This window comes from Sphaeramia orbicularis, chromosome 12 (genome assembly GCF_902148855.1).
Source record: "Sphaeramia orbicularis chromosome 12, fSphaOr1.1, whole genome shotgun sequence".
Taxonomy (NCBI): Eukaryota; Metazoa; Chordata; class Actinopteri; order Kurtiformes; family Apogonidae; genus Sphaeramia; species Sphaeramia orbicularis.
Window position 1 is genome coordinate 39,362,558 of NC_043968.1, and position 11,599 is coordinate 39,374,156.

General features: G+C 35.7%; 1 protein-coding gene across 2 annotated transcripts; it reads right to left on the minus strand.

Moving 5' to 3' along the window:
- Positions 1–968: 968 nt before the first annotated feature.
- Positions 969–6,846, minus strand: trim35-14 (tripartite motif containing 35-14). Of its 2 annotated transcripts, XM_030149380.1 has the most exons (7): positions 6,524–6,846; positions 5,739–5,863; positions 4,437–4,532; positions 4,120–4,350; positions 3,972–3,994; positions 3,194–3,312; positions 969–3,054 (listed from the first exon to the last, which is right to left on the minus strand). In XM_030149380.1, exons 1-7 carry the CDS (start codon positions 6,816–6,818, stop codon positions 2,513–2,515), a joined length of 1,431 nt encoding a protein of 476 aa, XP_030005240.1. In that variant the 5' UTR covers positions 6,819–6,846; the 3' UTR covers positions 969–2,512. The 2 variants fall into 2 exon arrangements, with proteins under 2 accessions (XP_030005240.1, XP_030005239.1); XM_030149379.1 differs by lacking the exon at positions 5,739–5,863 and having other exon boundaries at positions 6,399–6,846.
- Between the last annotated feature and the right edge of the window lie 4,753 nt (positions 6,847–11,599).

Genomic DNA, 11,599 nt, shown 5'->3' on the forward strand with positions numbered 1-11,599 from the left:
GCCGGCTGATATGGACCTAAAATAACAAAACCCAGTAATAAACAAGAGAACAGCTGTAAAATAACTGTCCACTTGGGTGACCAGTATGAATGAAAGGGTTAATAGACTTTTCATTTATACACAGTGTGAATATTCAGAATAAAAGCTTTTTCTCATTTCTTTTTTTTTTAACAGCAGAGGCATACACACACTGCAAAAATCAACATCTTACCAAGTGTATTTTTCTCATTTCTAGTCAAAATATCTCATCACACTTAAAATAAGACATAATTACCTAAAGAGTAACTTTTCAGTGAGATATAAGAACTTATTTTTAGACAATAGACCTTGAAAATCTTTTTTCAAAAAATCTTGCCAAGATAATTTTCACTTGTTCCATTGGTAGATTTTTTTTTTTTTTTGCTTAATTCAAGATTTTTTGCTTAATTCAAGTAAAAAAAATCTGCCAATGGAACAAGTAAAAATTATCTTGGCAAGATATTTTGAAATAAGATTTTCAAGATCTACTGTCTAAAAATAAGTTCTTATATCGCACTGAAAAGTTATTCTTTAGGTGATTATGTCTTATTTTAAGTGTGATGAGATATTTTGACTAGAAATGAGAAAAATACACTTGGTAAGATTTTGATTTTTGCTGTGTAGACTATATTGCCACCTCCTGACCATACACTCAGCACAGCTTACTCTGTTTATGGTGTAAGGAGGAGGAAGGTGTTACAGACCTGAATGTCAGAGGAGTTTTCACGAGCATCCAGGTGTTGTAATAGGGTTTAAGTCTTTGAAAAGGTATAAACTGGGATTTTGACCGCAGGTAATACTCTTTTCAGGGGGTGTTAGGGTGAAATGTAGGCTGGGTGATGATGAGAGACAGGGAGAGTAAAGTAATGGATGAACTTCTACACAGGATGTTCTCTGTGTGTGTAATTTTATGTTGAAATGGCAGGAATAGACAGGTCAGTGACACCCTGTAAAAATGTTATTTTATTAGTTTTTTTCACAAACTTTCAAAGACTTACACATACTAATATAAGGCAGATTAGATAGAAAAGAGGAGAGAGGTGAAAAGATAAACCCTTCACTTCCATGTCACAATGAGGCTGCAATCAGACTTGAACAATCCTTAAAAAACACATCAAAATGGCAATATTCCAACCCAAAAAAAAAAGGAAAAAAAAGAGAGACACTGATGCACCATTTCATCTGAATAATTCTGGAAAAATAGCAACAATATAGTGAAAAATAATTAAAGTGCAACAGCAAAAAGAGTGTAAAAAATATCACTGTAAGAAAGGGACGAGGTGAATGATTTATAGAGGTCAGTTTTTGGTGGAATCACAACATCATCCTGGTAAATAGGTAAAAAAGAAAATATTTACCCTGTGTGTCATATAGAAATTTGAATTTGAAAAAATAAACAGAAATAATATAAAAATTGTTTTCCACTGATTGTAAAGATATAATTATTGGAAGAAATGCTGTGTAGAGACTGTAAGAAGTGATTTAGAGAACTGCAAACCAAGTGTCAAGCAGAAAGTGTGTTCATACTTTTGGTGCCAAAGTTACAAAAGTCTAATGAGTTTCTAATGATACTGGTGTAAGCAATCAGCAAAACTTATAATATTCTTTTCAACACTTAAAATACATAAATAATTTGATATTTGCAGATAATTCATTAATGCACTGACATTTTATAATTCATACACATAAAGCTGATTTAGTAATATTTATATATTGCGGAATCAATATACAAACTTCACTCAATGACATTACTGCCTTATTCTGTATAATTGCATATAATTGTTTTCCAGGCTTCACTGCACAATCACCATGCAGCCACATTTTGCTCTGACAAACAGCTCAGACAGTTAGGAACATTCGAAGTGCAAAAATTAAGTTGAAATAAGGTGAATGTACAAATAAATCAGCCATAGTGGTTTTAAATAGAAAATCCTTAAAAAGTTTGAAGGACATTTTAAGCAAAACAGAAAAGTGCAGGTTGATATACACTCCTGATCAAAAATGTAAGACCAGTTGAAAAATTACTGTGTCCAACCTCAGCAGCGATGGCGTGTTGGGAGAGGCCTTGCTTATGCAGCTCAACAATCCGACCACGTTCAAAGAGAGAAAGCTTTTTTTGCCTTTGGCATCAGGAGGTCATGACAGTGTGAATACCTGACAGAAAATGACACTGAATCCACCTTTTTCCACAGATGTGACTTTTACAGGCTGTGGTCTGAAACTTTTGATTGGCTGATGACCAGCCTGTTTCAGTTTGTTGTGTTTAATAAATTGCTTACTCACATTTTTTTTTGTCTAACTCCCATTTCTTCCTTTTGCATTTTGAAACTCTACTTAGAATGTTCTTAAGATCCAACAGTGCAAAATGTAAATTCTTGCAGTTTTTGAACTGGTCTTAAAATTCCAATCAGGAGTGTATTACCCTTGTGTGGAAATCATATAAGGTTCTTTTAGTAGTGAAGAATTATTCATTAGAAAACGTCCTCTCAAGTACTTAAATACTTTGAGAACATACAGAAACCTCAAGTGGCTCAACCTTTAAAGGACACTTCTGACAACCCACCCAGAAGTAAGGGAAAACCATCTCAGTGATGGGATGTTTGAAGGTATAGACGAGTGTGTTGTCATGTGGGTCATAGAAAGACACCTTGCCCTTGTCACAGTCCAGCTGCACTCTGATTCTGTCCAGGTTCCTCTTGAGGCTAAGGCGCGTTAAAGGAGAAGTGCCTGCAAAGTACATTTTGTGATAAAAGTACACAGTCAGGTAGCCGTTTTTCAGCACTGAAGACACCTTCTCTTTCTTCAGAACAGATTCTTTTGCAACGCCAACAACCCATGCTGTATTATCGCCCACGCTGACATCCCAGGCATGTCTGCCTGAGGTAAAGCCCTGGTGGCCCAGCACACCAGTGTCAGGGTCAAACCTCTCAGGGTTATCAGGAAGCTGCTGCTTGTCATCGCTGTCACGGACACTGGTGAGGTCATCTGACAGGACGAGCCACGGGGCTGCAGTGTTGGGGTCCAGAGTCACTGGGGCTGAAGAAAACATGGCAGATTGTCAGCTGTTCATTCAACCTCACATCCGTTCTTTCAATTCAAGAATCCACAACACAAGAAAGAGTTTAACACACAAACCTCACCATGACCTAAAAAGAAAGACCAAGAATGTACTCACTGTATCTGATGATGTCATTCATGCTTTTCCATACATGGAATGACAGTGAGCCCACGTACTTGGCCACATCGATGAGTGCTCCTGGAGCCATAACTGGGTCGTCAAATGGGCAATTAGCTCTGCAGAAAACAATTCATATCTTATAGCAGTGGTTCCCAACCTTTTTTGTCTCATGACCCCATTTTAACATCACAAATTTCTGGTGATCCCAGACATTCAAAACGGAGACATTTTTTGCTAAAATTAATTTGTTTTTGATCATGTAATAGTTTACTATACTCTGTTGCAAATGAACGTTAATTTTAGTGACATTCAGTCTATATAAATTATATTATTATGGACGGAGGCAGAAAAGCCAGGTGTAGGTTACTGCACAAAGTGAGACTTTAATTTTCCATAGTCAGGATATGTACAGTCAGTCCAGCTTGTATTTACAAGGCTGACAATTAATACTGAACAAACAATAACTCAAACTATGAATTATGAAAGAGCTGCAGCATCTGAAACCGACCACCATGAACATTTGACAGATAAACAGTACCACAGTGCTTCAGTTTCAGCTTCAAAGTTTGTCATGTCTTTTATGTATTGTGACTCTCAACTAACCATATATTTTTATTATTAAGCTTTTATTTTTTTAATCTATTACTAGAAATTTCAGGCGACCCCATTTGAATTCCAGGTGACCTCACATGGGGTCTTGGCTCCACGATTGAAAAACACTGCATTATGCTTTCAAATAAAGGAAAGAACCATAAGTATAAAGAGAAAAGCTTACCTTTCAGGTGCTGTTTTACATTTCTGAAAGACAAAATTTTGGAACATTTACTCATGCATTTAGAAAAAAAAAAAAAAAAAAATATATATATATATACACATGCCTTATCAATACAGTAGCATATCCTTTTTTATATTTACAAACATACATTGAGGACCGAGATGCCCTCTAAAGCCATGTCCTCCTCAAGGCCTCGAATGGTTTCAGATATGGAGGTTATATTTCTGTTCATTTCTTCGATCTTCTGCCTCATTGCTAGACTCTTCTGCTCCTCCTCCTCTCTCAGCTCCTCCATCCTGGCTGCCTCCTCAGCTTGGAGGAAGCTGTGAAGTCTCTGGAACTCCTCATGGGTCTGCCTCTCCACAAATTGTACCTGTAACTGAAATAAAAGCCACATTAGCACCCCCCACCACTGGTAAAAGTTATAGTTTGTTATGAAAAGTTGTTTCCAACACGGTACCATACCTGAATATGTGCCACAGTATCCTCACATGTTTTTTTCATTTTTTCAAAAGCATCTCGCTTTTCTTGTAAAGAGCTGAGGGAGGACTTCAATTTGTCCTGAATAGATGACAGGAAAAAATAAAAAAAGTAGATTTAAGTAAAAAGCATCTCAGGCAACTTTAGGCTTGTAAATCCTTAAACATAAAGCCCATAATGTGGTAAAATTTGAACATTTTTAAACCTTTAGAAGATTTTTTTTTTAAAAACTATTTTAACACTTACTTTAGGACAAATAATATTTCTTATTCAAGCACATAAATATCACCATCATAAAATAATTGCCCAAGTCTTTTTATTTATTTTTTTTTTTTGAGAAATTTTATTTTTTTTTGGCTAAAATTATCAAATACAACATTTTTTGTGGGTCCTGAAAAATGTGAAAAAATGACAGAGGCAATTATTTCAGCAAGGTGATGATATGTGGTATATACATGATCTTATGCAGAGGAATACAGTACATGTACTAGAGCAGTGGCTCGCAAATTTTTTACTGTGGAGTACCCCCTGAAACATACTTTTTTAACCAAGTACTCCCAAAGCTCACGTCAGCATTTTTGATTTAAAAAATAAGGCAAAATTTGTTCCTGTGCAAAAGGTGTATTTCAAAACTTTGTAAACAAACAACAAGCATTTAACTATAATAATTTTAAGTAAATTTTGTGTGTAAAATCTAAACTGAAATGTGCCCTCTTTGTTAAGAAAAATAATTAAATTGGTCATTAAATAATAAATGAACCTTTCATCAACAAACAATAATTACTTAGCCACTCAAACTCATTTTGAATCATATAAAATAGAAATGTTCTTAAAATGTTACTAAAGCTTAAACAAGATGATAAAACAATAAAACTATTATATGAGTGTATTATGTTTTATATTTCGGCATTAATTTTCATTATTTCGTTTGTATTCAGTACATGATGACTTATTTAATGTATTTTTTCCCCTGGGCTTCTCCCAAGTACCCCTGGGGGGGATACGTACCCCACTTTGGGAACCCCTGTACTAGACTGAGGTTAGTCATTGTACCAACAGGTTGAGGGAAACATTCAAAGCTTTACATTTCAAAGCTTGCTTGAAAATGAGGACTTTAAAATCAAATGAGCTAGACTTCAATTGATAAGAAGGAGTTAAAATATAAATGAAATGATCTGTTTGTAACAATAATGTCCTCACAAATTACAATGTAAGATTAGTTAATGGCTTCTAAAGTCTAATATTTGTCCACTTAAATGTGAGACATTTTAAAGGTGTAGTTTTTACCTTTGCATCTCCAGCCGCCTCACTGATAGGGCAGCAGTCATGCTGTTTGTGCTTCTTTGAGGTGTGGCAAACCACACAGATGGGCTCCTTATCGAGCAGACAGAAGAGCTTGAGCTTCTCCCCATCTTATATTCATCATTTAATAGGTCTTATGTATTTTATTGTATTTTTGTTTTTTTGTTTTTTTTTTTTTCTCTGTCTTCTGCTCAGTTTACTCAGTTCTGGTTGTAGTTACTGTTACCATTATAATTATCACCATGGTTGTTACTGTTTGTTTGTTTGTTGATACTTTCTTGTGAGGGTCTTCGCCACCGTCTTCTCTCTTGCTCCCCCCAGTAAAATATCAAGGGGAGCTTCATATATTTTATGAAGTTACCCTTGGCAAAGCACATTTGTTCAACACCAAAAGGCAGCCAGACTATCATTCTGCTGTTAGGATGCTGGACAAGACAAGTTAAAAGGAAAAAAAAAAAAAAAAATGAAGACTTTAAAATCAAATGAGCTCGACTTTAATTGATAAGAAGGACTTAAAATACAAATGAAATGACCTGTTTGTAACAATAATGTCCTCACAAATTACAATGTAAGATTAGTTAATGGCTTCTAAAGTCTAATATTTGTCCACTTAAATGTGAGACGTTTTAAAGGTGTACTTTTTACCTTTGCATCTCCAACCGCCTCACTGATAGGGCAGCAGTCATGCTGTTTGTGCCTCCTTGAGGTGTGGCAAACCACACAGATGGGCTCCTTATCGAGCAGACAGAAGAGCTTGAGCTTCTCCCCATGAAGAGGACACATGTCACTGGCATCACAGTACAGGTCCCCTACAGTTTCCTCCAGACCTTCAGTCTCCTGGACCGACTCACACAGGTTCTTCAGAGTGAGGCTGGGTACAGGGTCATCCTCAGACCGAGCTCTGCACAGAGGACAGTCCCGGTTCCGTCCACCTTGGGTCCAGTACCTCTGCAGACAGGATGCACAGAAGCTGTGGCTGCACTTGAGGACCACCGGGTCTCTGAAGATCTCACAGCACACAGGACAAGTGAGGTCCTCCTCTGGGAGCGACAGCCTGCCTGCCATCCTGTCACCAACACTGAGCTCCTGGTTCCTCTGAAGTGAAAGTAGGTCAAAGTGCAGGTACTGATCACACACACAGCCTGTTTATGCCCACAGTCCCATGGTCTGATCTGAGGTCTGATCTGCTGTACCTTCTGCAGTCTGCAAAACACACATCAGTCCTTAAACCACTGAAATTACATTTGTTTTATTATTATGTAATAATGTGGTTGTTTTAAAGTGCTTTATAATTAAAGTTGGATTGGATTATAATCTTTAACCAGGAAAAAAGATCATTGAGATGAAAAATCTCTTTTTCAAGAGTGTCCTGGCAAAGACAGCAGCAGCAGCAAGAAGGTACACAAAATAAAACCCCAGCCATTAGTATTCACAGTAAAGTGTTATTTAAGAAAAATAAAAGTGAAACATACCTGAGATCCTAAGTCTTGTGAGAGAGATCCGTGCCTAGCTGTGTGCACTTCCTGCTTCCTGTTATGTTCAGTCACTCAAAGGAGGCGGAGTCTCAGAGGCACAGCTATTTTTAACCCTTTTCTGACTCCTGTTTATGGTGGTGATCACCATTTCCAGCCTAGACTCCTAGAGATAAAAAAAAAAAAAAAAAACTTAAGAGCCCCATAGGTTGTTAAGTAAAGATATTCTAAAGTAACATTTTATCAAACGTTAATTTAAAATAAAATATTAAATATTACTTAGTGGATTTGACACCATCTAGTGGTAAACGAGTGTACAGGTGGTGCAAGTATTACAACTCTAAACAATTAAAACAAACAAACAAAAAAGGCATCATAAGCTCAGTTTTTCACTCTTTTGCCATTTTCATCTTTTATTAACAGCAAACACCAATATATGAATGGAGCCCCAGATGGTGGAATGAAGATTGCTGGCAAATTTGTTCTTAATATGCAGATGAAGACACTGTACTATGAATTTCTTTGAATATTTATTTTTAATATTTGTAGGTGCACAGAAGCAATGGAGTAATAGCCTTGGATTTTTTTTTTATTATTTTTTTTTAACGTCATTTTCAAAAACACTATTTCTCCTTCATTAAATTCAGTCTTTAGGGCATTTTATGCTCCAAAGAACAACAACACGACAGAGAAAAATAGTCTGTTCACTTGGGTTACTGCTTCCAGATAAATGTACAGCTTTAGAGTGTTTGTTTTTCGCTTTGGAGTCCAGTTGTCCCCATTCCAACCACCACACGGCCTCTTATGATTAACGGGAAGTAGCTTTAACATTTGATAATATGTGAGCATCACTGTAATAGCTTTGGCGAGGGCAGATAACAGGCTGTTTTTGGACCTCTCTCTGGCGTCTGATTAGAGCCTTGCACTCCTCTCTAGGTCGGCATTAAAAATGATTTCAGTTGAATTCTGATAAAGTTGTTTATTTTTTTTGGAATGAAACAAAACACTTGCATCAAACCATTCGTCCAAGAATTCTTTTGCCAACCTTGTAAATGACTGCTTCGAGTACTGTAGGACATTAGAGCTGCTATCAGAAGTTAGAAAACAAACACATGAAGAATCTCAGGTGGCCACTAATGTTTGCCAGAAAGAAGTTTAATTAATTAAATTTGTACGATTGGCATTCAGGGGCACACTAGCTTGTTTGTAGATGCTTTATTTGCCTGAATCATAATTGGCATGACTCATTTTTCACTTGGATGTAATATGAAGAGAGCTTAACTAGTATTACAAGTCACATTTGGAAACAGAGCATAAATCATTATGCTAATGCACTTTTTCTATTAACACTGCAGTTGATGTTTAATGTTTCATTATGTTACATATAATTGACCGAAGAAATGAACTTCATTTATTGACTGTGTTGATTATTCAGTCATTTCCCAGGTGAACACGAGGAAATCACTAATCTGATCGGTTCAATAGAACCAAATGATGACTTGCAGGAAAGTTATTCACCTCTGTGTTATTGTATATATGTTGACTGGGCTCCTGAAGAGTCTACCTTCCTTTTTGTTTTTTTTTTTGTTTTTTTTGTACAAATATAAGGAGGATTGTCCATCATTGAAACTTGTTTTGAAACCCCCAGACCTGACAAATGTGTTATCACTCACAACAGAATGACGATGCAGATTTTTTTTGTCATCCATAAAGAAGGTTTTTAACATCATTTATGGATGAAAATAGGGCTGAATAATACATTTTAAACATTGACAAATTGAGGTTTGGCTCTCTGCAAACCTAAATCACAAAACTAAGATTATTCCTTTGGAGACCTACTTATAATATATTTATAGTGAATGTGTTTCTCCAGCTGTATATGGTGTATAATCTAGAGCAAAACTTAAAAATGTCTTCTTCAGTTTGTGTATTTAAAAGGATGTATAAATCCACTATAATAACAAAATATAGAACATTATCTGAATAAGTGAATATCTAGTTATAACATAGAAGTACGCATAAAATAAGATATAATTGTAATAAATTATTATCACGATAAGAAGATATCACATTTATTGAACATTGTATTTGCAGTAAATAATTAAAATGCATATAAATATTATAGTTTTTTTTTTTTTTTTTTTAAATGGTTGATTATGCAAATCTGATTGTGTATGAGGTAACCAAAAAAAGTGTTTGTTAATGGTTTGTACGGATTTTTGTGTTATTGTAAAAATATACAGAAGAAAAGGTGTGTGAACAAAGCAAAGGAAGCAGATTTAATTTAATTATTAGTTTGTAAAAAGGGGTGGGAGTCAATAAGTTCTTCCCACTCCTTTTTGAGCACAGGAAAATTTTGTTTGACCATGTTGTACGGTTCTTTGTTATCTGATGATTCTATGTGCTCGAAATAAAACTACACTACTACTACTACTACTACTACTACTACTACTACTACTACTACTACTACTACTACAGGTTTAGTAAAGAAAGCATACTCATGTTTTGTCTATGGTCCACGAAGCCAGAAAGCAGTTGACTAAATAGTAAATCATCTACACTGAAAAAAAAAAATATGGAGATTTCCTTTTTTTTTTTGCCCATATCACCTAGCTTTACACAAGCAATAAATCTCTCACACATCATCATTCGCTTTGGTTTTCACAAGTACAGAATGACAAAATTGTGTCAGATTTCATAAAATAAATGTTATGTTATTATCATATTCATGCTTCCTCATAAATATTTATAACACACATGTCAAGTGTATTTTCCACTCCTAGACACATGTCACATAACACACTGTATGTAGATTCTGGAGCATATACAGAGGACAGTGCTTCTCTGAATGGAAAGAGGTTGTTGAATGATTTCTGTTATGTACAATGGCATGTTGCAGGATTTCAAACTCTGAGCTGTTTAATCAGACATCACGACTTTTCCTCTTGTGGCTTTTTAACACCACTAGATGTCAGAATGCACTCACTTATAGTTAAGAGCAGAAGACCGAAAGTGGACACACACTGCAGCATTCATACAGAAGTGTCCTTACTGCTTCCATTAAAATGGCTTCCAATAAACTGATAAATAACAACAGCTATACATATTCTTTTTTTATATGTTCATGGTAGGAGCTTTGGAAATACCTGAATCCTCCAAGATGAAGCGGTTAAACACTCACATTTACCTGCATGTCAGTGTCTGCAGTCTCTCCTACCCTGTAAATTGGTTGTCAGCCAGTGTGACCCAGGCTAATAGTGATTCATTATTGCTCACACCCTGCTAGTGCTCGCAGAGCTTCATCTGGGCTGAAGGGGAAAGGGGGGTTGTGTCAATCTCTCAGCATCTAATGAGGACAGACAGGCTAACACACAGCAGAGACAACCCTAGTCAGACCTGTCTCACTGCCTTATACTTCACCGACGGCGTCACAAACACTCTGACATCACTTTGACAAAGCCGAACAGAAAATACCATCTATGCAGGAAGCCCTTTTAGTTTGACGACATGTCTGATAGATGGTGAATTAAAACATTATCACTGTGAGTTTCATATTTACTTCACTCTTGTACATACTTATTTGTACATATGTGACACCTAGTCAATAGTGTATTATGGTTCTGTGCAGTTAAACTGGATAATAAAAAGTGAACTACTGCTACTGAATTATTGGTGCCCATAAAGAATGAAGGTGAGTAAATGAAGGAGAGGAGAAAGACATTTTATTGCATGGAGTGTTAGGAGGTTGACTATCCATTTCATTATAGACTTACACAACAACAGCTCAATGTTCTATTGTATTACCATGTTAAAGGTTCTGATATTCTATGGATTAATATAAAGTTACGTGTTTGGAATAGAGTATTTTTTAAATGGTTCATAGACTATTAATTGCTTTTCTAGTCATTTGGCTGCAGCCCAAATATCTATAAGTAATAACATTTTATATACTATATTTATATACATCAAATATGTAATATCTAGATTGGAAAAAGGGCAATATTCAGTTTGTGTTTATTCGGTATTCCTAATAGTATACACCTAGTAACTGCATGTACAGGATGAATGCACAGTGTGTATGAGAATAACATCATAGTGGCATTAGACTGCCCTGTAGAAAGATATAGATATGCTAATGAAAACAATCATCAAATTAGTGATGTAATAATGATAAACTAAAGTACAAAACATTGTTACTCACTGAGAAAAAAAAAAAAAAGAGTACTGGGCTGATTCTTCCTCAGGCTCCATTGCTGCTGAAACACATTAAAATGTGCCAACTTAGATCTTTGACAACACTAGTCACTTTTCCATTGACCCTCAAATTGCGTGAAAATAACATGCACATAAAAATGTACCTAATGGAAAAACAAC

Bases quoted from the DNA above. Each gene is read 5' to 3' on its own strand.
- trim35-14 (XM_030149380.1), bottom strand. From the start codon at position 6,818: ATGGCAGGCAGGCTGTCGCTCCCAGAGGAGGACCTCACTTGTCCTGTG. The intron at 4,533-5,738 runs GTAAAAACTACA...TCATCTATTCAG, and splicing joins AGGCGGCTGGAGATGCAAAG to GACAAATTGAAGTCCTCCCT. The intron at 4,351-4,436 runs GTATGGTACCGT...CTTTTATTTCAG, and splicing joins ATACTGTGGCACATATTCAG to TTACAGGTACAATTTGTGGA.